We start from the raw sequence: 24,523 nt of genomic DNA on the forward strand, positions 1-24,523 counted from the left end.
TTTATTTTATTATATATGTTTATTTAGCCCTACCGGTCTTAATGTATGGAAGCGAAATCTGGACAATAAAACAAAAAGACAAACAAAGATTAACAACAGCAGAAATGAAGTTTATGAGAAAAACTGCAAAGTATACCCTATTTGATCACAAAAGAAACAAAGATATTATGAAATAATTAAACCAAGAACCAGTAATTGAAAAAATTAAAAAATATAAACATAGATGGATGGAACACGTTCAAAGAATGAAAACAGAAAGATTACCAAAACAAGCCTTAAAGTACAAACCATTAGGAAAAAGAAAACCAGGACGTCCTCTTAAACGATGACTTCTAAGGCCGGAACAGGCCATACTAGGCCTAAATCCTTGATACGTATGATGATGATGATGATGATGATATTTGGAATTTCTTATTATAATCTTTTTTTGGTGTGGGAAAACTTATAAATTTTACTTAAATTCATTGTCATTTATAAACAATTTCTTAGCTTTTTTGTTTTTCGCTAGTTGCATGCATTGCGTTAATATAAATTTTGTGCAAATATAACTTTTAATGGTTCATACACGCAACGAAGTTTATTGCTTAGAAACACGTTAATCCAATTTAGTTGTTTAAGCCTCGTTAACTGTAGTGTCGTGTAACACGGATATATCGTATATTAAAAGCATGTTGCAACCATTGATTTAAATTTCTTTCTTCGTGTATATTATTTATAATAGCAAAATCTAAGTAGTGACAGATCCAGTAATCTTTGTCGAGTATGGAATGAAAGGTATTTTAGTATCATTTCATTTACATAAAAATTGGAACATTAATAATGAATTACTTTTTCATATGAAAATTTATTTAACGTTGCTATACTCGTAGAAGCACTCTGCATGATTTTCTCATAAACTGTGATGCAAAGATTTTTATCTTAATTAAAAATCTATTGTGCTATAAAATTTTATAAAATAGTTTATGAGAAATATATATGAAACAGTTCAGTGAATGGTTTCATAAAAATAAATAAATAAAATTTATTTATATATTTTTGAGATAACTTTTATTTATTTATTTATTTATTTTTAAATTATGACGTGTTTTGGAGGAGAGAAATCAAAAATTCTAGATGAAACATTTATTAAATGAATATCTAGTACATAAACAAAGCAAACACCAATAAATTATAGAATATAGAAAAGTATAAGAACTAATATATTGTTAGCATTATGGTTCCAGATGGTCTTGGGTATGTGATTCATTCAATTCCTTGGAGGGAAATGGATGGCAATACTGTAGCTAATGAAGTTCTAACTGAGGCTCGGCTATTGCTGTTACCCTTCTTCCATGATCAGAGCTTTAATTTAATAGCTCAATAACACCTTATCCCTACACTGTCCTCTATCCTCTACAGATAACGGGGAAGATGAAAAGCATTCTTGTTTCGCCCCTTTAAGCCAGTCCTTATAAGGACTATTATGGTTCCAGGAGGGAGAAAACGTCCTTTTTAGGACTTCCAGGGTAACGAATGGCAATGCTGTAGCCAATGAAGTTTTAACTGAGGCTCGGCTATTGCCGTTACCCAGCCATGACTAGGGCTTTAGCTCAATAACACCCCATCCACACAGATTTTCTTCATTCAGATGACGGGATAACGAGTCAAGGACTCAGTCCATCTCCCAGTTCTTTTAAGAACTGTTAGCATTATCTAAAAACTGCAGCTACAGTTGCTGTAAAGTTTATGACGTTATTGTCAGCCTATGGGATAATATTGTAGCATAATAACGAGCTAGATTTAATGCGAAAATGTATTATTTTCCTTCTAGGATAGTATTTGTTTAATTAATAATTTCCTTGCAACTAAACACATCAAACTAATATTGAAAATAATGATGGAAAAATTCCGTATTTTGATCTTGGTAAGTAAACCTGAAATTCTTAGTAATAGCATTATTATTATTATTATTAGTAGTAGTAGTAGTAGTAGTCTCCGTGTGGTGGACGGGTTAAGAATAGCCCCAATGTAGCTCATGCATGTCGTACGAGGCGACTAAAATGAGTACCCAGGGAAGGTAATGGATGGCAATGCTGTAGCCAATGAAGTTCTAACTGAGGCTTGGCTATTGCTGTTATCCTCCAGCCATGATCAGAGCTTTATAGCTGAATAACACCTTACATTGTCCTCTTCAGATCATGGGGAATATGAAAAGCATTCTTGCTTCGCCCATCTGGCCAGTCCTTTTGAGGATAAGGATTAGTAGTCCATCTATCCATCCAAGGTAACGGATGGCAATGCTGTAGCCAATGAAGTTTTAACTGAGGCTCGGCTATGCTGTTACCCAGCCATGACTAGAGCTTTTAGCCCTATAACACCCCATCCACACAGATTTTCTTCCAATCAGATGAAGGGATAAAGAGTCAAGGACTCAGTCCATCTCCCCCCCCCGGAAAAAAAAAGTAAGAGGAGGAGGAAGGAGGGTAATGGATGCAATGCTGTAGCCAATAAAGTTCTAACTTAGGCTAAGCTATTGCTTTTACCCTCCTCCATGACCAGAGCTCATAGCTGAATAACACTCTATCCTTACATTGTCCTCTACAGATAACGGGGAATATGAAAAACATTCTTGCTTCGCCCATCTAGCCAAAAAAAAAAAATCATCCCCCCCCCCTTTCTTGGAGGCATTCATTCTCAGCTTCCAAGGATGCCCTCTTGTCCTTTCCCCACCCTCCATAAATTGAACAATTCCATCAACTGAAATCCAATATGAACCTTTCAGAAGTTTGTACGTCTAAATCATATCACTCCACTTTCTCCTGTTTGTTAGTGTCTGCAGTCTACAAATTTTCAATCTGTCTTCATAATCATTATTCCACAATCCTGATATCATTTTAACACTTTCTCCACTGTATCAGAATTATCAAGGAAACCAGGAGACCAGATCTACGCACAATAGTCCAAGTGAGGTCTTATCAAGGCCTTGTAGTCCGCGCGGTTAGCCTAGTAGCTTTGCGCTTCGCAACCGTATGCCTGGGGAAGGAGTGTCCTATCAACGACGTGAGGAGCTTAAGGATCTGCCATAGCCAAGTTAGCCGGTCTTGGGCGTGGGCAGTAGGGTTTTTTTCGCCAGTTTATCTGGTGTTTTTCATCCCGCAAGCAGGCAAACCGGTCTGAGGACACACGGATTACAGTCAGGAATACTGACCCAGCCCTATATCTGATTCGTCAGCCTATGCCGGTTCCGGAGCCCGGATAAAATGTGGGGGCACTAGATGGTACTGTGAACTCCCGTAAAAAAGGGGGACCTCAGTATCATCACACAAAATTTATTTTATTTAAGGCCTTGCAAAGAAGAAAAACGACATTCTTATATTTACATGTGAACTTTCGTTTCAGCATTGCAATTATCTTTTGAGTTGTATTTGCAATCTTTGCTACATGGCCCCTGAACTTCAACTTCCTATCTATTAACACTCCAAGATCCCTAGCCTCTTCAATTTCTTCAAGCATAATCCCACCAATATAATACGACATTGGATATCTCATCACACCAAAGTGCATGATTTTACATTTACTGACATTGAACTGAAATCCATTTTCCCATGCCCACAATTCCAGCCTATTCAAATCATTCTGCAAGTACTGCATATCAGAAGCACTCCTGAATGCTCTATCTATCTTTGTATCATCAGCAAATAGCTCAATGTCATCTGTCAAATCCTTCCCAATATCATTAATGTACAGATTGAATAACAGTGCACCAAGGACTCATCTTTGTGGAACACCACTTGTTACCTTAAATCTTGCAGACTCACTTTTGCAGACAAAGACGATATACCTCCCTTATATCACTTTTAGATATCTGTAATTTAGCCATTCTCTTATCCGCACTAATATTCTATAATCCAAACCCATATTCTCCAGTTTATGCAACAGTCTTCCATTCTGTATTCTGTCAAAAGCCTTAGCAAAATCCAAAAGTGTCATGGTGTATCCATTCCCCTTGTCTAGTTCAATGGTAACATTGTTATAAAATGTGAGCAAGTTGCTAAAGCATGACCTTCCCTTAGTAAACCCATGTTGTTCATTGCAAAGTAGATATTCACTGTCAACCCATTTCTGAATGTGAGCCCTAACCAATTTTTCCAAAATCTTCATCACCATTCCGGAGATGCTGATTGGTTGATAGTTGGATACATCAGTCTTTGCACTACCATTGTGCAATGGGATTACCATACATTCTTTCCATTCCTGCGGAATCTTCGGTGTTCTGAGACTTAAATTGTATAGCCTGGTCAAAGGAAAGCCAGTTCAGCTGAACACTCTTTTAGCACCTGTGCTGATATCCCATCAATCCCTATCGCTGAATTCTTATTCTTATTAGAGCAACAGCTCTAATACCTCCTCTTCATACACCTGTGAGTTTCTTCAGAAGAGAAAGCAGTGAACTCAATGTTGCATACTCAGACTTAACTTTCCGTACAACAGTTGTGACTCTTCTGGGCTGCTGCTTATAATATTCATAACGGACATCATCCCTATGCAGACGATATTCCTTCTACATCATCCGTTTCATATCTCTTGCTTAATAAGTTTACACATCCATTTGACATCTATCCGATTTATTCTTCGAACTCTCGGGACACATTCTGATATTGCATCATTTAAGTATTTTTTTAAATGCCTCCCATGCACTGTCAATATTCTTCCCATCCAGCAACCAATACCATTGCAATGAACCCAGTATACTCCTCGGTTGGTCATAATTTCCTGCTTTTGTAGTTCGGCATGTAACCTTTTCCTGAATGAACTATTCATAAACTTAGTCACTTCCCAAGTGAGTACTGCATGATCACTGTCACCAAGCGGAGGAAGAATAGTTACGTCGCTATCTGAAACACCCTCTGACACCATAATCAAATCTTAGATTCGATTTGATCTTGATTTCCTTCTGTCACATGCTGCTTGAGGAAGTTTTCTCGCAACAGCTCAATAAATTCAGTTTCATTCTTCTCATGAGATTTTACTGCTACCCAATCAATATTTGGATAATTAAAGTCTCCCATTATGATTACTCTTTTCGCGCTCACCTTTTCTATTTGGTGACACATTTCTTCATCACTAGCAACCGATCCACCAGGTCTGTAACACCACCAACTATGTAATTAATCTTGTTAGATTCCACCTCACACCAGATGGCTTCAAATTCATTGCCGCATCAAATACTGTTACTAGTATTAAAATCATAGTTCTCAAAACTAGCTGTATTCAAGTCACCCGATATCATTAGCAGCACGCCTCCTTCCTCTCTTGTCCTGTCTGTCCTTCCTAAAAATACTGTACCCTTTACACTCGATACCAGTTAGTATGTCACTAATGCCTACAATCTGAGGTCCCAACATATCTCCATCCCTTTGTTTCTGATACTCCTAGCATTCGTATATAGACATAATAAGCTACCTGCATATTCTTTTGTACACTCTTGTCTGCAGTCTGTATGACACAGTTCGACAACTTGCAGATCTCTATTCTTCTGTAGTGCCTTATGCAAGTAGACATCTTTGCACATGTTTGATGGCTTCGAACCGGACAAACACAAAGTCGAAATCGTTCTCTCCTCGTAATCATTTCCACGATAATGCCCATTCCCGTCATTAGCACAATTATATAACATTCTGGCCCTTACACCCATATTATCACCATTGCTCCCATTACTCGTATAATTTAGTTTCCCCTGACTCTCTGTGTTAGGCCTCATACCAGTTATTAGGTTTTTCAAGACTCCTGATACTATACGCATTCAGGTGTAGGCCGTCCCTTTATACAACTAATCGTCCCTCACACTCCACACATTGGGGGGGGGGTTGAGACAGCCTTCCCCGTGCCCCCCACGCCAGTAGTGTTGCCTTGTGGTACATTGTTGGTGCTTCAGACAAAAGAAGCCCCAGGAATGAATCACAGGCAGCATGAAGATAATGTCTCAAACAAGGCGTCCAAAGGTTTCCAAGCCTCCTGGACTACTTACATTTATGATGAATACAAAACTCCACACATCCAAAAACTCGCATCCATTCCTTCTATACAGCCTACGCATTGAATCGTTTGCCATCATAACCCTTCTTCTTCTTAATTCATTTTATTATATCGAGGTAATATACTGATGATTTTCACTTTCCAACAACCCTTTCATATCCTCTCTCATACTGAACTAATCACTAGTTAAGTCGTCGGTACCTACTACAATTACGATCTCGTTTATTTTCCTTTTCTGTTTTTAAAATGCATGTGCTATATTTTTAATTTTAGTTGCTGGAAAACTTGACGTTATAACCCGCCTCATATATATACTCTTGAAATTTGGACGGTATTCAAAACTTGTAATAGAAGTAACAAAAGTAAGTTACTGTGATAAAGAGGTGAGCCCTATGGTTGAAAATCAAGTAGGAGAGGATTCTCTCTCTCTCTCTCTCTCTCTCTATATATATATATATATATATATATGGGAATAAATTTTTAACTTGGGTATATTGTATATTAGGATAACCAAGCAATTTTATATGCTTGGTTATTTTAGCTCCTAATCCCAAGTATGCAAACAATTGTTTGCATACTTGGGATTAGGAGCTAAAATAACCAAGCATATAAAATTGCTTGGTTATCCTAATATATATATATATATATATATAGAAAGTTTTTACCTTGGGTATAATATACGTTAAAGATATCAAGCTATTTTAAATCTGGTTTTAATCCATTTCACAAGTAAGCAAACAGACAAGTAAGTCAAGATTTTGCCTGCACGTAGTGCAAGACTGGGTGACCCGCACGCAGTGCAAGTCTTAGGCAACTCGTGGTAAAGGTGGAATAAGCTCTGATCACTATTCTTAATGTTTACCCTTAATGCAAAGCACATCTCCTTAAGGAGATGTATGATGCTATGCATTAATGGCAAGCGGGCCACTACCCAGACCGGTTTCGACCTTATGAATAAGTAAAACCGTCTCTAAAAATTCGGACTATCCCTAGGGCACTCAATTGTGGATGAAAGACCGTCCATCTCAGCGTTGGCTCCACTCAGTGATGGCCTTCCACCCACCACCACCACTACCACCGAGCAGAACCGCTCATATTCCTAAGAAAAGCATTCACCGAGAAAGCCCCTCACCGGGCCATGCCGGAAAACACTCTCCCCGGAGACTCAAATTGCACCCTTAAGGCAAAAACCTTAAGAGAGCGAACTCATAATAGCCCCCACCGGTTTCGACCTTTAAAGACCTCTCTAAAAATTAGGACGATCCCCAGACCACTCCATAGTGGCCGAAAGACCGTCCAACTCAGCGTTGTTCCACTCAGCGACAGGCTCACACCGTCACCGAGAAGAACTTCTCAGCGTTGGCTCTACCCAGTGGCAGGCTCACCCCACCACCAGCCAGAGCCATAATTTCAGCGGTGGCCCTACTCAGAGACAGGCAAAAACCTATCCCCAAGCAGAGCCTCTTAAAGCCAGTCCCCACCAGTTCCGACCCCTACGAGGTCTCATCAGTGAGAGCCAGGCTTAGAAATACCAAGGTTAAGTAATACAGAGCTTATAAGTATTTTATCAAAACAAATTACCGAAAGGTGCTTTGACCTTATTAGATAAAAATCTCAGGATGAGAGATAAATGTAGAAAGTTTTTTACCTTGGGTATGATATATGTTAAAGATGCCAAGCTATTTTAAACCTGTAAAAAAGAGTAAAATATATATATATATATATATATAGAGAGAGAGAGAGAGAGAGAGAGAGAGAGAGAAAGAAAATAACAGAGCAGCTTTCGAGTTAACTTCCCTGGTGTTAGAAGAAAATATACAGATCTTAATATAGTTATGAACTGGATTTTTAGCCAGTTTTCAAGCTCGATTTTAACAGAGATAAGTATTTTTTCTCTTTCCCTGAAGAAACTGGTATTGTTTATTCCTTCAATTTAGCCAAATCTATCCTAGAATTCACGCCAATCTGGCACACTAATACTAGTTAGAATTAAGAATACAGGAGCAGTTGAATGACGTCTTCTCGTCAACTTTCTATCTAGAAACGATGATAGAAATGAACACCGATGATGATGTAGTACGGAAAGCAACTGCCTAGTGATTGATAACTAACAGCTTGAAGAATTCCGACCTTCCCTTTAGAAAATAAATTTCGAAAGAATAACTTTTGCCTGGACACTAAAAAAAAAAAAATCACTTGACATTTAGGGCTGAAAGTCCAATAATGAAACAGATAGCTTTGACTAAAGTGATTATTATTAGATTTATTCTTCTGTATATTCGCAGTATATTGGATATTGAATACTGAGCTTACTAATTCAAATACTACAAGGAGTAAGTAATATAAACCGTAATATAATATTAATTTAATAGTTATAATTTAAGAGTAATATAATTTAATATTGACTTCCCTGTAAACTGCGCGCTATAAAACAAGGTACGATTGAACGAACTTTTTGTAAAAAGATTAGAAAATATTTCCTTCAGAAAATGGTTACCACATTCACTTCCTGTTGATTTTTCTCAATGACTCGGCGTGTGGCGTAGAAATTTTTATGACTCGGGTGCATAGGTCAGTGTCATCATACCAAAGACTGCAAACATCCACATTTTCCTCATAGCCTAAGTTGCTTGACTTAATCTAAAGCAACCAGTCAACTACTAAAGGTTTCTAAGTTTTCGAAGAATAAAGATTTTTTATTCTTCCGTATATTTTCAAAGCACCACACACACACACGCACGCACACACACGCGGGGGAGAGAGAGCGAGAGACGTAGGAGCCATGATTATCGAAAGGTAAAGGGGGGGGGGGAACAGTGAAACGTCAGTATCGGAAATGCTAAAAGCAGACGCTGACATATCAAGCACTAACGAATGGGTTACTAGTGCATACTACAAAAAAATCGTTCGACCGCATGCTCGGCAAGGTGGAGAAAAACTCATTGTACTGCTGTTATTGATGATTGTGATACCGAGGACTGCACGAAGGAATATTTTTTGCACTATGCAGAGATGGAAGGATTTCGTTTGTGTAGAATGAAAATATCCCTTTGAACTACACAACATCCTTACAAAACACAAAATGTTATCAGAAGATTTGTTGTTGTTGTTAATTGTATAAACTCATATATGGCGCTTTCTGATATATTATTATAAATAATTGATACTGTCAAAAAAATTTTTTTTTCTTGCAGGTGATTTTTAGACTCAATTGAGAGAGAAACTGAGGTTTACTGATAGATAAGTTACTATTAGTAATGTCGGAATTTGTATTTGGACTTGGGAAAATAGAATGGAACTAGAAAGTTCCAATGTATACAATGAAAATAATAAAATTATGGAAATGTATTATTATTATTCTTCCTCTTCCCCTGAGAACAGGCAAACTGTTCTCAGGGGAAGAGAAAGAATAATAATAATACATTTCAGTATTATTATACTGAAATGTATTATTATTACAGTTTGAGAACAGTTTGCCTTTTTCTCCCCCTGAGAACAAGCAAACTGTTCTCAGGGGCAGAAACCCTCCACCTCCGTATGAGACCGGCTACCTCACCTTTAGTCGAAAGAGACCAGGTAGAGTTTCTTCACGTCAATGGACGGGAACCGAACCCAGGTCTTTCCGACCAAAGTGCTTCGTCTGTATCGACTGAGCTACGGAGGCTCTAAAATTATGGAAATGTATCTATCTAACTATAAAATCTTTGTGATTTCCATAATATCCTTGACAAAAAATATCTATCATATTATTCAGTAAAACAGTTGTGGTGATATACTTGGAGAGAGAGAGAGAGAGAGAGAGAGAGAGAGAGAGAGAGATCCTCAATCAAATCAATATAAAAATAATCTAGCACAGTTATATGAGGGAACGAGGTATTTAAAACTGAAAGTGTAAAAGAGGCACGTGTTTACAAAGATTTACATATGTTTACATATTTATGTATTTACATATACAGTATATGTATATGAATATTTTTTTGTTGTTATTGTTCAGTTGCGAAAACTAATAACGTAGACTGAAGATCCTTTCGCTGAAAGTATCTAATATAAGTTATGAAAGAAATCAGCAAACGAAAGAAATGCTCAGGAATTGCACGAATCACGAACGAAAAAAAACAAGGAAAACATCAGTCTACCGTGCAGTAATTATCTCAGTTGTTGATAGACAGCGAGGGAGAGAAGGAAATTCCGTATTTAGTTCCACAATATGAAGGAAAGGGAATGTTTCCTACTCGGAATTGGAACTGCGCCTCGCCCTGTCTAAATCTTTGGTATTCGAAAAGAGCAAGAATGATTGCTACGATTGCAGAATAATAAATTATTGGGACCAAAATCCCTCAGTAATCCAAGATTATATTTAATTGTTTGGGGTTAGCAATTTATTAAGAAGACGGGTATAGGATAGTGTGAATAATATGGAATTAGTAACTGCGATTGTCTTAAGCTTTGTTAAACAATCGGATTTTTCTACTTATTTGATGTCCTTTGAGTTTCTCTCAAACTACAAGTATGCATTAATTCACTTTCTACCTGGTATTAATTTCATTACCGAGAAATATTGGCGAATTCTGGAATGCAGTTAGTCATCAGTGACTCACAAGGGCAGGCTTATACTTTGAATACAAAGTTGCTTGCAGCGGATCGATGTCGTAATAACCTTCTTGCTGCATTCTCTGATGGCTTCAGATTCATCACAAAGGTGGACGTAGATAAAACGAATTGGTTAAAATATTTCACTGATGCCTAAACAACCAAGAACAATACAATAGTCTAATTTTTCGTTGGTTGTTTTCATTGAAATGAATGATTACCCTCCCTCGGGTCAAGATAAAAAAACGGTACACACATTTTGATTCGAAACAAAAAAATTTAAAAAAATCAGAAAATAAGTGCGCATGAACAAGGGGATAGCTATCATTTAGAGAAAAGGGTGCTCTAAGGCAGTACACTGCTGCCTAGCAGGTCTCCAGTTTGCTCTTTGATATTTCTTTTGAGTACAATCATTGGTATGAACTAATCACTGTATCTTTAGTTATATAAAATAAAATATAAATATAAATATAAATAAATAAAATAAAGCATAATATTGTTTAAAATAAATATTAGACCCTTTTGTAGCTAAGTAAATGATGACGATGCTCTTTGGTTAGAAACACCTGGTTTCGAATTCTGTTCACGACTCAAAAAACCTTTATAAGACCAGTTAATCAATCTCGTTCTCTGGCCGGTTTGTCTGTCTTGAGAGATTAAACTCGCCTTCGTGCAAATTAGAAGCAACTGATAGACAGACAGACTAAGTAGACAGAATTAATTTCGGTAAATTAAATTTCTGTGAAGTCAAGTTTCTTAGCCATGGCAAGGTACTTAACATTAATGGAGAAATTCGATCCGGAAAAAAAAAATGCTAGTATATTTCTTTAATTTTAATTTATGGTGGAGACGCTGAATCACAAAGTTCTTCTGAAGTATAATTTTTCATCCACAAACTCTTAGAAAATGAAATAAACTTTAACTATAATAAAAGTTCGACTAGAACATAAACGAACATGAAAATAAAATAACAGAAATTACTAAAATATTATATAATTACGATAAATATTATATAAGTGGAATAAATATAATACCTGAATTTATATATAATTATTGTAATTAATGACCCAAACAGTATAAAATTACTATTACTAAAATTATTATTGTTATTATTAATTTTTTTTATTTTCCAATAAAGAACTGTTATTGTCTGCAGTTTATTTTATTAATTATTACGGATACTTTAAAAATTAATAAATTAATGAATATTAACTACTTTTTTTAATTATCTAGTATTATTTTGAGTATATTGAGTTTAAATTATTTTAATAAAGTGAACTTTCTTTATATGAAAAAAAAAAAACAGTAATTAAAGTAATACATCAAACCGTTGCATTTTTTTCATGCAGGTATAATTCTTTAGAACTGTCACTTATCTGTGCGCTCAGCCAAGTTCATTCACTTGCTCGCTCGATTTCAGGAAACTGGAAATGTTTTGTATGTGTTTAAAGGGAAATGATTAATTCTAGTTCACGGTCAAAGAACTTCATATTCCTACATTTATTCATAACACTAAGAATAGTCCGCTCGTGTTCATGACAAAACCTCGTAAAATTCTCTTATGGCGTCTAAGAGACTCCTGACGTCATTGCGAAGTAGATAATTAAATTATCGTAATTAGCAATCCGAGATGTAAATTTGATGATATGCTACAAGGTGGTAATTAAAGGTGGGGGGAAGGCCGCATGCGCTTTAACATACTTTAACCTTTCAAAAGATCAAATAAAAAGATAAACTTTGATGAAATGTCCACCTGTAATATTTTTCGGAACATAGATTAATAAAAAAAAATAAATAAATAATTCCTATAAAAACATTATGTAAATATTTATTAAAATATAAAAATAAGGATAGATTTCAGAAATTTAAAACATGTTTTAAATTTTTACATAAAATTTTAACTATCTTTTAAAAGTAACAATAATTAATTAATTAAATAAATAATATAACTCAAGAATTTTTTTCCCCGTGTGATGGCCGGGATAAGAATAGCCCACTGCAACCCATGCATGCTGTAAGAGGCGACTAAAATGGGATGAGTTTTGCTCTCTTAGGTTTCTTCCGAAATTTTGCTCCCGGTGAGGAGGGGGAGGGATTGCCCTGGGAGAGCATTTTGAGTCTCTGGGGGAGGGTGTTCTCCGGCGAGGCCCGTGAGGGGCCTCGTCGGTGGACGCTTTTTCCTGGAATATGAGCCGTTCTGCTTGGTGGTGGGGTGGGCCGTCACTAAATGGAGCCAACGCTGAGTTGGACGATCTCTCGGCCACTAGGGAGTGGTCTAGAGATCGTTCTAATTTTTAGAGAGGTCTTTACTTACATATCAGCCCATGCATGTCGTACGAGGCGACTAAAATGGGTACCCAGGGAGAATAATGGATGGCAATGCTGTAGCCAATGAAGTTCTAACTGAGGCTCGGATATTGCTGTTACCATCTTACCATGATCATAGCTCAATAACACCCTATCCTTACATTGTCCTCTACAAATAACAGGGAATATGAAAAGCATTCTTACTTCGTCCATCTAGCCAAAAAAAAAAAAAAAAAAAAAAAAAACTTTTTAATTTGAAATTTAATTGCGATTACTTTTTTATTTGCAATTTCTTTTTTATAATTAAAAAAAAATGCATTTATGATCCCAAAATACGCAGTTAAACAGAATTCAAAATCTTGAAAATAATTACAGAATTCTTCATAATAGAAGTGCAACAGTTGTTTGTTGAGTCCAGAAGTACAACGAAATAATTGTAGGTTCTTCAATGACTCCTAATCGTTGTAGATATAGAGAATTCAAAAGCTTAATTAAATGTTTCACTATTATCAGAAAAGAAAAAAATAAGTTAAAAAATTTAATTCCTACTTACCCCTTTTAGATTTGGGTTTATGAGTGGGATTACTTTTCTCTTTTAAACAACTTATATCCTGTACACTTATCATCCCACCACTACCGCTAGCTTTTTTCTTTTTCACACCACTCTGAGTATTTTGTAAGAGAGAGACCGATGATAAATCCTTTTGTCTCTCTCCATCACTGTGCACCTTTAGCGCCTTTTCACTCGATGGTGCTTTCACTTTGGTGTTTTGAGACAAATTATTTGACTTCACACGAAAGGTGTGTCCATGATGGTCAAATCCTGGGGTTCTCACGTACACAGGACCACTGGCCGTGCTACTTCCTCCCGGAGATCCAACATCATCATAATCCACTCCGGCAGCTTCGCTACCATATGGTGAGATGTCTTCTTTTAACAATCCACGGAATGTAAGTTCAGACGGGTCCCCAGCTGCATCATCGGAGTCACTATCACTACACCGGGGAGAAGGAATACCTTGCGATGGTTTCCTTTTCCCTCCTACAATCACATCCATGTTTGTTCTAGTTCCGGTATTGGGACATGAGATGAAACTCCACGCACTTTACAAAACTTGAGTTTCGAGGTTGACATTCACCTCCGGTGGCATGTTGTTCATCGAAGATTAATAATTATCCTTTTCATGGGTATCCCTATCAACTGCATCGTTCTTTGCATTATGTAACGCCGAACATTTTCAAATTTTTTTGCAAGGAGTCAGCTTCATCCATTTGAACACCTTTATATCGCGCAAAGATTCCCGGAGATAACTTTAAAGACATTAATTAATTTCTTAACTTATCTCTTTAAGATATTTTTCAAGTTAACTTTTGCATCTTCTGTATCTTATGAGAAATAAGCCACTTGTCAGCTTAGGTTTACCAACACTCACGTACATACATACATATACACACACACGCACATGCACCTTGTTGCTGGGACTGTAGACGATACATACACATTCGTAACTAAGGACCTGTGTCAATGGCTATCACGTGGTTCTAATTCTGTTTGTTCATTGGCCATATTCAACGATCGCGGTTAATACGTATACTGGAACAAGGTTTTGAGTTCAGTTGCTATAACAACCAGCTTTCATTGGAAAGAAAGGTATATTCGCACATGTATGAATAGAGAGGCTTCTTGAAGTTCTTGCGATACCTCGATAAATGTTGCTGCCACCTTGCAGTGACAATAAATCCATCAAATTAATTTGCTTTCTAAACCATGGTACTTTCTTGTGCTTTTGTGACGTCATTCAAAGGATTTTTTGTCGACAAAGACACCGATTGTCAATAAACCTTTGCGGACAGGTGCACGGAGTTCTCTCATCGAAACCACTTCGTCCACAAATTGTTCAAACGGAGTCATCGATCGAAATTTGGTTTGAAGTTTCCAATGAATACACCCAGAAACGATAAACATAAAATGGCTACTTGCATATTGTCGATTGCGAAGACAAAATGTCCAAACTTTGAAGTCAAATCATATTTTATTGTCGTTAAATTAACAAATAAACTTCATCTCAAAATTCTTGTTTAAATCATCAAACATCAAAGAAACAAATCGAAACTTAATTTTTTTTTCATATCTGAAGCAATAAGTTATATCTGATATTACGTATATAAGATCGGATATATTAGTATATTATATTTATCTTTCACTTCATTTAAATCAAATAACATTATCATAAGTACTATTTGGGCAGTTCTCAAGTATGTGATAAAAAAGCACATTTATCACAAATTTTGATTTTAATTTAATTTTTCCATTAGTCACATTATTAGTCCTAAAAAGGACTGGGAGATGGACTGAGTCCATGACTCCTTATCCCGTCATCTGAATGAAGAAAATCTCTGTGAATGGGGTATTATTGAGCTAAAAGCTCGAGTCATGGCTGGGAAACGGCAATAGCCGAGCCTCAGTTAAAACTTCATTGGCTAGAGCATTGCCATCAGTTACCCTGGAAGTCCTCACTTTGGATACTCAAATAATTAATATTTATTATATATTATTAATAATTTAGCGTGTATTATATAAAATAAAAATATAATTTTACTTTTTTTTTGTTAAATAATTAATATTACTTTTGATGGTCAAATAGTTAATTTGACATTTGATGGTCTTACTTATAGTCCTTATAAGGACTGGCTTAAAGCGGCGAAGCAAGAATGCTTTTCATCTTCCCCGTTATATCTGTAGAGAACAGTGTAGGGATATATAATATATAATATAAGGTAGGTGTTATTGAGCTACTAAAGCTCTGATCATGACAGGAGGGTAACAGCAATAGCCGAGCCTCAGTTAGAACTTCATTGGCTACAGCATTGCCATCCATTACCCTCCAAGGGTATTAATCACCGCATCTCACGGTCGATTCTCCACTCTTGATTGTCTTAATTTTGATGGTCAAATAATTTATATTTATTATATATTATTAATAATTTAAGGTTTATTATATAAAATAAAAATATAATTTTATTTTTTAAAATAAATTTTAATAAGAAGAAAATGTTTAAGATTTTATTAAAAATATAAATTAATTTTATTAAAATATTTTTAAAATAGTTTAGCGAATTATAAATGTCGTTGTTTTTGGTGGCAACAGTGATACAGGCTGTTTCTATTGTTACTTGATTTAGATTAAATGTTTGTTTGCTGCGACTTCATTGTCATGACTACGTGGAAAAGCTATTCAGTGTCCTCACTATTCAAGAATAGTCACTTTTTTTTCGAAACTGTTTCCTATTAGAATATCTGTCATCACGCAAATTTAAAGTAGCATATAAGATAGGCGTATTTCTTCTTTTTATCTCCTTGTCTGTAGTAGAAGCATGGAGTGAAAAATTATTTTCCAAATATGCGAAAGACTCAAATTGCACGTCAAAATTGTTATAATATTAAGGTTCAGTTCAATAGAAAGGTATATCACACATGGAGTTCTGACAGTTATTAAGTTAAACTTAAAATCGATATCAACTAACAATAATAACTGTGTGTTATGTTTCAAAATTATCATATCGCAACTAGTAGTAATGAAAAGCAAAATGAATGCGCTTTGCTCAGTTAACAAAAATTATTGTCTACTTATTATGTAGCTGGAGAATTTTGACAAAATTCCAGGAAATAGATTTCTTTGTCTCTGTAATCGATATAGAATTTAAGAAACATCGTATTCTATACCCTGCGATTATTTGTAAACGAATTTGTATCGATCGAATAGAAAACTCTCTTTCCGTGATGTTTCACTCTGGACTTAGCGCTGCTTGTCCTTTTGACGCATGCGTACTAGCCGCGCATATATTAAGCTCAACAAGTAATTTCGCATCAGAGTAGAAACCAGCTAACCTTGAGATGTCAGACCTATTATTATTGATATTTGCTATGAGGTTTATTAATATTGAGAAATATTTTCGAAAGAAGACTGTAATACAGTGGGTTTCGTAGGATACACCATAAAAATAAAAATATATTTTATTTATATGAAAGGAGAATAAGCGAATGCATAAAAATGGAATGCAGGTAATGTTGAAATTTTTGTGTTGATTTCTTTGCATTGCATTCCAAGTTGCATTACATATTACATTACATATATATACATACGTATGTGACGTATAGCTACTTTTATGCAACATAAATGTTGCTGTGATGTTCTGCACAGTTAAGGGATGGACTCGATATTTCATGTATAGAAATATTTTTTCGATCTACAGAATCATAAAAATCTATAGTGCTGTTTGCAGGCCTGTTCGTAAACTATTTTTGTAGTTGATATCTATAACCGATAGGGAAAATACTCATTTGTAATGCAACATGTAATATTTTTCCCAAATCCCCTGAAGTTTAGGGTAAATGTTTATCAAAGGTAGTTAACTTTTTTTTTTTGTCTTTCTGTTTTTAATACCTTGTACATTATTGCTTTTGAAATAAGTTCTACTTAGTTTAACACTTTTAAACTCGTGAGTCATCTTCTATGTACATTTACTTTTCTAAATTTTGTCCTGTTCCAAAACCGTCTCGAAGACAATAAGCTAGGGAGAATGAATGGGAATACTGATACAACAAAATTCGCATCCTCTTTTTTCTTTGTTTTCCTGTCTTCAAGTGTGCACATTGTAGCACTTCGGGGAAAGGAATGTTAGATCTAAGGGGAGGAAGGGCAATGGTCTTCCGTCCGCAACACACCAATGGATTATTTTTAAACACCGTCGACAACAACAAGGCACATGCAGCCTGTCTTATCGCCTTCTAACCGCTTACAGCAAGCATTTGGCCGCGACAGACTGATCTCAGGCCCTCCAGAGCAGCGACACACTGTTCCAAGAAGGCGGGAAGAACAGGGGGGAGGGATTGTTGTGTCGAGTATCTCACACTCCCAAGTCTCCGTGTTTATCTTCTGGCATCCTCATGACATTCAGGGTTTTGTTAGGTATTGTGTTCTACAGGATTGTGTCATTGCAAATGGGAAAGAATAAGAATATCTGCAGTTTAGTTTGCAGCGCAGAATTGTCTTTTAATATGCTTTAGATATTAACGAACATTGATTTTCTATTTTTTATATATAACAATGAATATTGCCAAACAAAACAAATCTGATACTTTCTTTTCCCTAGCTAATTTGCAACAAATTTTAATCTGTGATAATAGTCATGAAAAGTAAATGAGCAGATCCTTACGTTTTTTTTTTTTTTTTTTAGGCTTTGAATGATTTTATATGATTTTATGAAATTTGCATAATACGCATATATGAAATAATTAGAATTTTTTCACATATGAAATGGTATGGAATCAGTTTTAACACAGCCAATCTAAAAATAATGGTTTAATATATATATATATATACATATATATATCATTAATTTCTATATTATTCTCATCAATCCTTCTAATTTTTGAGAGTTTAAAAAAATTAAAAAATTAAAACAGTCTAAAATTTTTGGAAAATTTTTAGATTGTAATTAGCAATTCATATTTATTTTATACAGGTTATTGAATAATGTATGCATTATGTATATCAAAAATTACAAAAGTATATATTTCAACATTATATTATTATTTATATTATATTATTTTTTTTAACATTATAGCATGCGCGGTTAGTCTAGTGGCTGTACGCTTTTCAACCATATTCCTGCCGAAGGAGTGTCCTAGGTTCGATTCTCGTTTACAACGTGAGGAGCTCAAGCATCTTTCTCAGTCATATCCAAGTTAGCCGGTCTTTGACAGCAGGGTTTCTCACCCCCTCACCATTTTATCTGGGGGATTTTTCATCCCGCAAGCAATAATAAATAAAATAAAAAAATCAAGAATTTGCAGTGCAAATTCTTGATTTTTTTATTTTATTTTATTTTATTTTATTTTTTTATAAATTATTATTAAATATGTCAACATGGGGGCCGAAGAAGGATAGTGATAGCAGCAAAGCGAAAAGAAAAATTGTTAGGAGTCACTATAGAGGCGAAAAAAGAAATCATATTCAAACATGAAAATGGCGTTCGTGTCTCGGATGTTGCTATGCAGTTCGGTGTGGCGAAATCAACGATCTGTACAAATGCTCAAAAATGAAGAAGCGATCAAGGGAGCTGATGTTGCAAGAGGAATGAAAGTTCTTACTAAACAAGGATCACAGACGATTAAAGAAATGGAAAAATTGTTGCTGATGTGGATAAACGAGTAACAGTTAGTTGGTGATAGTGTTTCTGAGGTTTTAATTTATGAAAATACGAAGCGATTACACGAAGACCTGTTAAAGAAAAAACTGATGTGTTCAAAGCTAGTAGAGGGTGATTAAAGACATTTAAGGGAAGAAGTGGCATACATAATGTGGTAAGGCATGGGAAGGCTTCGAGTTCGAACCAAGAAGCTGCAGAGCAGAAAAATATGTGCAAGAATTTAGTGACTGTATATATATTATACAGTCACTAAATTCTTGCACATATTTTTCTATTTTATTATATATATATATATATATATATATATATATATTACAGACTGGCAATGGCTGTTCTCTTCGTATAATTAAAACCAGATAAATAACAGACATCATCATCAGTGGTTCTAATAGCTTAAAGGGCCCAAGACCCTCTTTTATGTAACCTGGATTTCTTGACTACAATTTGGGGTAAGGTGGTTACTATATACTTGTAAGCAGGGCTCGACAAGTTATGAAAAACCTTACTAGTCACGCAAGCATTTACTTGCTCAAGGTTTCCAATTTTTTAATATCGCCCAAAAAGTGCCTGCCGTGGTTGGAAAAGTTATTTTTTTTATTAAATAAAAAATATTCTGTTTTGTCCAGTCTTCTGACAGTAGCTAGATTTTGCTAGCTACTCGTATGGTCACTCCCGTACCTCACTGGGTTTTGGAAGTGAAGTCTTCTGATAGAAGTGCTAGTGTTGCAGATGTCCTTTCCGCACAGAGTTAGTCGGACAATCGCAAACATCCATACTCCTGGTGGGATTTGAAAATGCAGCCTATTGGCTGAAGGACTGCTACGACAACCACTCGGCTAACCAGGCCGGCAGATATACTGAGAGAGTGGAATTAGCACAGGGTTTATCTACAACAAGAAACAAAATAAATGGCAGATACAGATGAAATTCATCAGAATTAATTAAATACAGGGGACATTCCTTTACAAGCCAAATTTCTGAAACATTTGAATATATGTTAGGTTACCTGCAGAATGGAGGAGGGGAGGATGCTAAAATAACAACCAACATTTAAGAAAAGAAACAGAAATTTGTGTGAAAATTTAAGGAGTATTAGTTAATTAAATACAGCTTATAAATTGCATTTTAAGATTTAAAATAAAAGAGGTCATTCTAATAGCTAATGTTTTTTTATTAAAGTAAAATGTTGGATTTAGGAAAGACAGACGTTGCATTGATAATACATTTCCACTAAAATAAATCACATAAAAAAAGGTTTGCAAATTTACTCTCAACTGACTTTTACATATTATGAGAAGCGGTTAATAGAAAAATAATAATAGAATATAATAGAAGAATGAGGCTGTCTGAAACACTTACTGCAATTAAGAGCTTCTATGAGGATATTAGCAGTAATACCCGTCAATGAGAGCAGATCGTTTATATAAATCAGGAAGAAGCTAAGTGAAATGACAGAGTCCCGAAGAATACAAAAAATTCTGTAGAGAGAAGGCCATCCACATTTACACATAGGGATCGATCTGAGAGGAAACTGGTAATCTAATTATACAAGGACGAAGGCAATTCATATAATGGTAATTTATTGAAAAATCCTCAATGCCAGACCCCATCAAAAGCCTTGAAGACGTCAAGTGAAACTGCACAAGTTTCTCCAAACCTTTCCATGAAATGAGTCCAGAGGTGAGGGGTGCAGGCCAGGAGATCTCCTGTAGATATAGACATATATTAATTAGATGTCAATTCTCCAAGTGAGTTTTGAAGAAGTTGACTGTTGATAACCTTTCAAATTACTTTGAGCAATATTGAGGTGAGAGCAAAAAAATCAATAGCTTGATGGCAGATATTTACTATCTTTTTTTGGGGAGGGGGAAACTGGCTGTATATGGGCTCGCTTTCATGCTGGAAGGCGGGTGCTAGCTGGGTACAATTTAGTGTGTAGATAATGAAGAACTGGCATTAGTTCAGGAGCATCTCTTGAGCATTAAGCACAACACATGGAATTCCATCAGATTGTGGTATCCAAGTTTTTCAAGAAACTTCTCATGACTTTCTGGTGGAAGGTCAGAGGAGGCATGAGATGCAATGCTCTAGGCAAAGAAGGAGGTAATATGTCATGGTCATCTATGGAAGAGTTAGAAGAGAAGAATGAAGCCAGGACGTCAGTTTGGCCTTTAGGTGATGATAGAGTGCTAACATTAGGATGAGAAAAAAAAAAGTATCATATACACTGCTTAGAAAGAAGCCAACAGACACCATAATGTGAGAAATATACAGCCATAGTGTCCACCTTAATAAGATGTAGAACCTCCTTTCGCTGCAATGACTGCAGCAATTCTACGAGACATACTTACCACAAGCGCAGGATAGCGATCAATGGGAATTTTGGACTATTCTTCCTGCGGCATGTAATGAGGTCCTCGACTGTTGTAAGGAGCACGTCCCTTGAGCTCACCTAATGCTCTAGTTCATCCCACAGTTGTTCAATAGAGTTGATCTCCGTGTACACAAGCCACGCAGTTACAGACACAGTGCATTTTCTTGCTGAAAAAAGACAGTTCGTAGAAACGCCAAAAAGTATTGCAGTGTCTAGAATGTTCAGATACCTCTAAGAGTTCAATGTTCGTGGCATCGCAATCAGAGGTTGGGGCCCAACCAGGAAAAACAGGACCATACCATCTCACCGCCGCTTCCGAATTTCATAGTTGGGGTTATGCACTCTGGTCCATCCGCCACACCCATCCATCTGCTCGGTAGCTGGTGTAGCGTGATTCATCGCTCCATAACACAGCTTTCCAAGCTTTCACGTCCCACTGTACACGCTCTTTACATCACTGAAGATGACACTGCACGAATGTTAGTTCGGGCAATATAGGGCTTCCGTATTGCAGTCCTATCATGGAAACCCCATGTTGTGAGCCTCGGTTCTGAATGTTTTTGTGCAGGTTTGTGTTCCATTCAATGCCGTATCGGCCGGCGAATGAATGGCGGTTTTTACATATTATCCTTCGTAGCGGCCTACGATCACGTTCAGTGAGGGTGGTAGTTCGTTCACGGCGAGTAGCACTTTCAGTTGATCGCCTGCGCTTCCACCTCAGTATTGTATCAATGACTGTTGATTCGGGATGACCCAATTTGTTAACAAATTGGATGACCCAATTTGTTAACAATTTGCCGAAGAGATAGGCCTGCAACATGACATCCTATCATAATGCCTCTTTCAAACTCCGTCAGTTCCCTTCACCCGGACACAGTTGCATTGACTTGGGAGCTTCATATTCCTCCAATATATACAAACTCCGACCACAAACACGTGACTAGTTAGGTGGCACGATGCACCCACCTTGCCCATGAGAGTGTCTGTCGACATCCTTCCATGCAGTGAAGATAGAGCTTGGTAAATAATAAGTATATTCCTTTAGATACTATAACAAGTTATAGCCGTTTTTTTATTAATAAATTGATATATCGAGTACTAATAAATTGATTTTATTAGTACTCGATATATATATTAATAGATAAAGTCTTGGTTTGTCATTATTTTTACATCTTTCTCTCTGTCGCTCCGGGACAGCATGAAAGACAAAGGATCGTTTTCCGTTTATCTACTGGCATCATTATGCTATGCACGATTTTGTTAGTTATTGTATTCGCTCAGTTTGTGTTATTGCAAATTTAGAAGAATAAGAATTTCCTCCACATTCATTTTGAAGCACACAACTTGTCTTTTAATATTCATGGTATAGTTTAATGAAACGTAAAATCAGTGCAGTGTGGTAAATCGGCGCTCGTAGCGAAGATCAGAACTAATGCTCGTAAAAAAGACAAAAGCTCAATACAAACAGCACCTTTTAAGACACGTCCCCTAGGGCGAGGGCACTGCTCGCCCTACCCATGCTACGGCTCCGCGTAAATTACCCAGAGCTTGTTAACTTTTGTTTTATGGTGCTTTGAATGGTTATATGAAATTCAAATATTTGTATACTTATACGAAAATATTTTTTCAGAGACTATATTATTCAGTTACTCTTAGCTAAATTACTTCTATTCTAATTTGATTTTTTTTTTTTTTGCTCTTATTTGAATTTTTTGGAAATTATAAAAGATTTAAATACTAGTACACAGATTTAGTAGAAAGTAATTCATTTAGTTGTAATTAATAGTTAAATACGAATAGAAAATTAAACGTTAACTGATACTTAAATACCAATTAATAATTAAATTGTAATTAGTAATTACTGATTAAATAATAATTTGTGATTACGTAGTAATTACTTAGGGGAAATACGTTCAAATGAGGCTGGCCAAAAGCTTGGTATTTTTCCTTCCATCAGAAATACCCGTTTTCTTAACCCTTCAGGCTCTAGAGAAAGCTCAAGTAAGCCGAAAAATCTACAATAGTTCATAAAGGAAAATAAATCGATGGACTTATTGTCACTATAAAACTGTAAGCGACATTTATCAGTTTCGCAATATTCGACAGTCGTCTACTGAATTAATAATAACATCACTTCAGTTGAGACGAGCGCCATCTATGAAAATCTATTGAGTAATTCACATCTGTACCAACCGTGTTTTTTTCACACCACGTAATTTGAGATAGTGCCATGTTTTGTTTGTATAAAAACAATTTAAAAAATATACCACGAGATGCACCAGCTATAACGTATTGGAAAGAACGTTTATTTTGCAATATGTTCTTTGAACCAATGCTTTCTACGTGAATGTTTAACCGAGCGTAAATAAACACAATCTTTTTATATAACAGTATTTGTAATTGCTTGAAATATGATAGCACATACGTATGGACGGTAAATAAATATTTTGTAATTGATTAATTAAATCTAAATGGCGTTTACTGAGCTTTTTTAAATAATAGGAGAGAGTGAAATTTCTGTTTTTATTGTCTTATCCTAGCTAGAAGTTTATGAATTAAAAGAAACTAGATTAAATTTATGGGATGTTGTGACATTCTAGAATCTAGAGCATGAAAATTGTAATATGATTTGCTTTTCTGTTAGAATATATTAAGACTTGGATCCATATTCTGAAGAAAAGCAGTCGAACGTAACTTCTTGGATGATTCGGTTAATATAATATAAACTTCATGTTGATTTGTTGCCTTGAAGGTATGATATTTGATGCCCTTGAGGACATAAGGTCATTCATGAGGAACTTGTCTGCAACAAGCACAAACAGATAATATTGCATGGTAATAGTTCAATGTTTTGTGTCGTTTGACTTAATCTGTAAGCACACGTGTGATTGCTGCCCATCATAATAATTTGCATCGACTGTATCACCATTGTGTGGGAGTGTCGTTGTAGAAATAAATAGATCACATAGGTCATTAAGTGATCCTAGGTGTGCATCTGTTGTAAGTTAGGTCACTTTACGGCTG

General features: G+C 35.8%; 2 protein-coding genes across 2 annotated transcripts in view; one reads left to right on the top strand and one right to left on the bottom strand.

The window, feature by feature from the left end:
* LOC150107618 (uncharacterized) overlaps positions 1-13,970 on the bottom strand; it is a 66,810-nt gene extending 52,840 nt beyond the window's left edge. The window contains exon 1 of the mRNA XM_090392139.1: positions 13,466-13,970. Coding sequence (XP_090248265.1) covers positions 13,466-13,970 — 505 coding nt within the window. The remainder of the gene's footprint in view (positions 1-13,465) is intronic.
* Positions 13,971-24,073: 10,103 nt separating this feature from the next.
* The window catches only part of LOC150107619 (uncharacterized), a 125,455-nt gene continuing 125,005 nt past the window's right edge, over positions 24,074-24,523 (top strand). Inside the window, exon 1 of the mRNA XM_090391980.1 lies at positions 24,074-24,334. Coding sequence (XP_090248106.1) covers positions 24,332-24,334 — 3 coding nt within the window. The 5' untranslated portion in view covers positions 24,074-24,331. The remainder of the gene's footprint in view (positions 24,335-24,523) is intronic.

Source organism: Typopeltis vanoorti, chromosome 4 (genome assembly GCF_054136105.1).
Source record: "Typopeltis vanoorti isolate ZY-2024b chromosome 4, IOZ_Tvanoo_1.0, whole genome shotgun sequence".
Lineage (NCBI taxonomy): Eukaryota > Metazoa > Arthropoda > Arachnida > Uropygi > Thelyphonidae > Typopeltis > Typopeltis vanoorti.